At 50.6% G+C, this 1,392-nt stretch overlaps 1 protein-coding gene across 1 annotated transcript in view; it reads right to left on the bottom strand.

Annotated features, from left to right (window-relative positions):
- Positions 1 to 1,392, bottom strand: part of PPP3CC (protein phosphatase 3 catalytic subunit gamma) — a 22,262-nt gene that overhangs the window by 6,292 nt on the left and 14,578 nt on the right. Inside the window, exons 7-8 of the mRNA XM_015850811.2 lie at positions 761 to 838; positions 406 to 500 (exon numbers count right to left, since the gene is read on the bottom strand). Of these exons, the coding sequence (XP_015706297.2) occupies positions 406 to 500; positions 761 to 838 (173 nt within the window). The remainder of the gene's footprint in view (positions 1 to 405; positions 501 to 760; positions 839 to 1,392) is intronic.

Genomic DNA, 1,392 nt, shown 5'->3' with positions numbered 1-1,392 from the left:
GCTGCACCATGCTAAGGACACAGCATGCACTCAGTGCTGCACCATGCTAAGGACACATAACACAAGAGCACAGAGCTGCAGTGAGGTGCAACGCTGCGATTCCCTGCAGTGCAATGGTGCAGAGGGGCTGCAGCCCAACCAAGCACCAGCCTCCCCTTCATTCTATTGCTGCACTGGGGCTGTGGGTGCCACTCTGCACCCAGAGCATCATCCCCAGCATCCACCCAGCTGGGTGCTGCACCGCCAGCTCTGCACACGCAGCTCCTCAATGCATGCACATGCAGCCAAGGAGGGACTCCCAGCAGTGCACACAGACCCCCCCAGCCTTACCCTTGTTATAGACCCAGCCTTACCCTTGTTGTTATAGACCCAGCCTTACCCTTGTTGTTATAGACCCAGCCTTACCCTTGTTGTTATAGACGTCCAGGTAATTGGGGGCAGAGAAGATGGTGATTAAGGAGGGAAAGCCCGTGGTCTGGCTCTTCCTGTACATTCGGTACCTGGGGGAGAGGGGAGGGATGAGCACCCAAATGTAAACCCTAATGTACACCCATATATACACCCAAATGTAAACCCTAATGTACACCCATATATACAACCAAATGTAAACCCAATGTAAACCCAAATGTACACCTCAATGTATACCTCAATGTAAACCCATATATAAACCCAAGTGTACACCTCGATGTAAACCAAATGTAAACCCAATGTACACGTCAATGTAAACCCAATGTAAACCCAAACCTACAGCCATACATACCCCGCGTCTTGTGCTTCGTGAGCTCGTATTACTGAGAGCAAGCTGTTGTTCTGCAAAAAATCACAAACTGCAGGATAACTGCAAAACAAAACCACACCTGGGTTAGCACGGAGCACTGCACAGCATGTCGGAATGCAGCACGGCACGCTGCAGCACTGCATGTGTGCAGCACAGCACTGCATGTGTGCAGCCTGGCTGCCCAGGGCAGCACGGATCACATTGCACACACATACATGGACTGCCATGCACCCCACAGGACCGACCACAGGGCCATGTCCCCCCCCAAACTCACCTATAGAAATAGGAGCAGCCCCATTAACCCCATCCCATACTCACCTATAGAAATAGGAGCAGCCCCATTAACCCCATCCTAAACTCACCTATAGAAATAGGAGCAGCCCCATTAACCCCATCCTATACTCACCTATAGAAATAGGAGCAGCCCCATTAACCCCATCCCATACTCACCTATAGAAATAGGAGCTGCCCCATTAACCCCATCCTATACTCACCTATAGAAATAGGAGCAGCCCCATTAACCCCATCCTATATTCACCTATAGAAATAGGAGCAGCCCCATTAATCCATCCCATACTCACCTATAGAAATAGGAGCAGCCCCATTAACCCCAT

Source organism: Coturnix japonica, unplaced genomic scaffold, assembly GCF_001577835.2.
Source record: "Coturnix japonica isolate 7356 unplaced genomic scaffold, Coturnix japonica 2.1 chrUnrandom541, whole genome shotgun sequence".
NCBI lineage: Eukaryota > Metazoa > Chordata > Aves > Galliformes > Phasianidae > Coturnix > Coturnix japonica.
The sequence above is the reverse complement of the archived record's forward strand: the minus strand, read 5'-3'. Positions and strand labels throughout refer to the sequence as shown.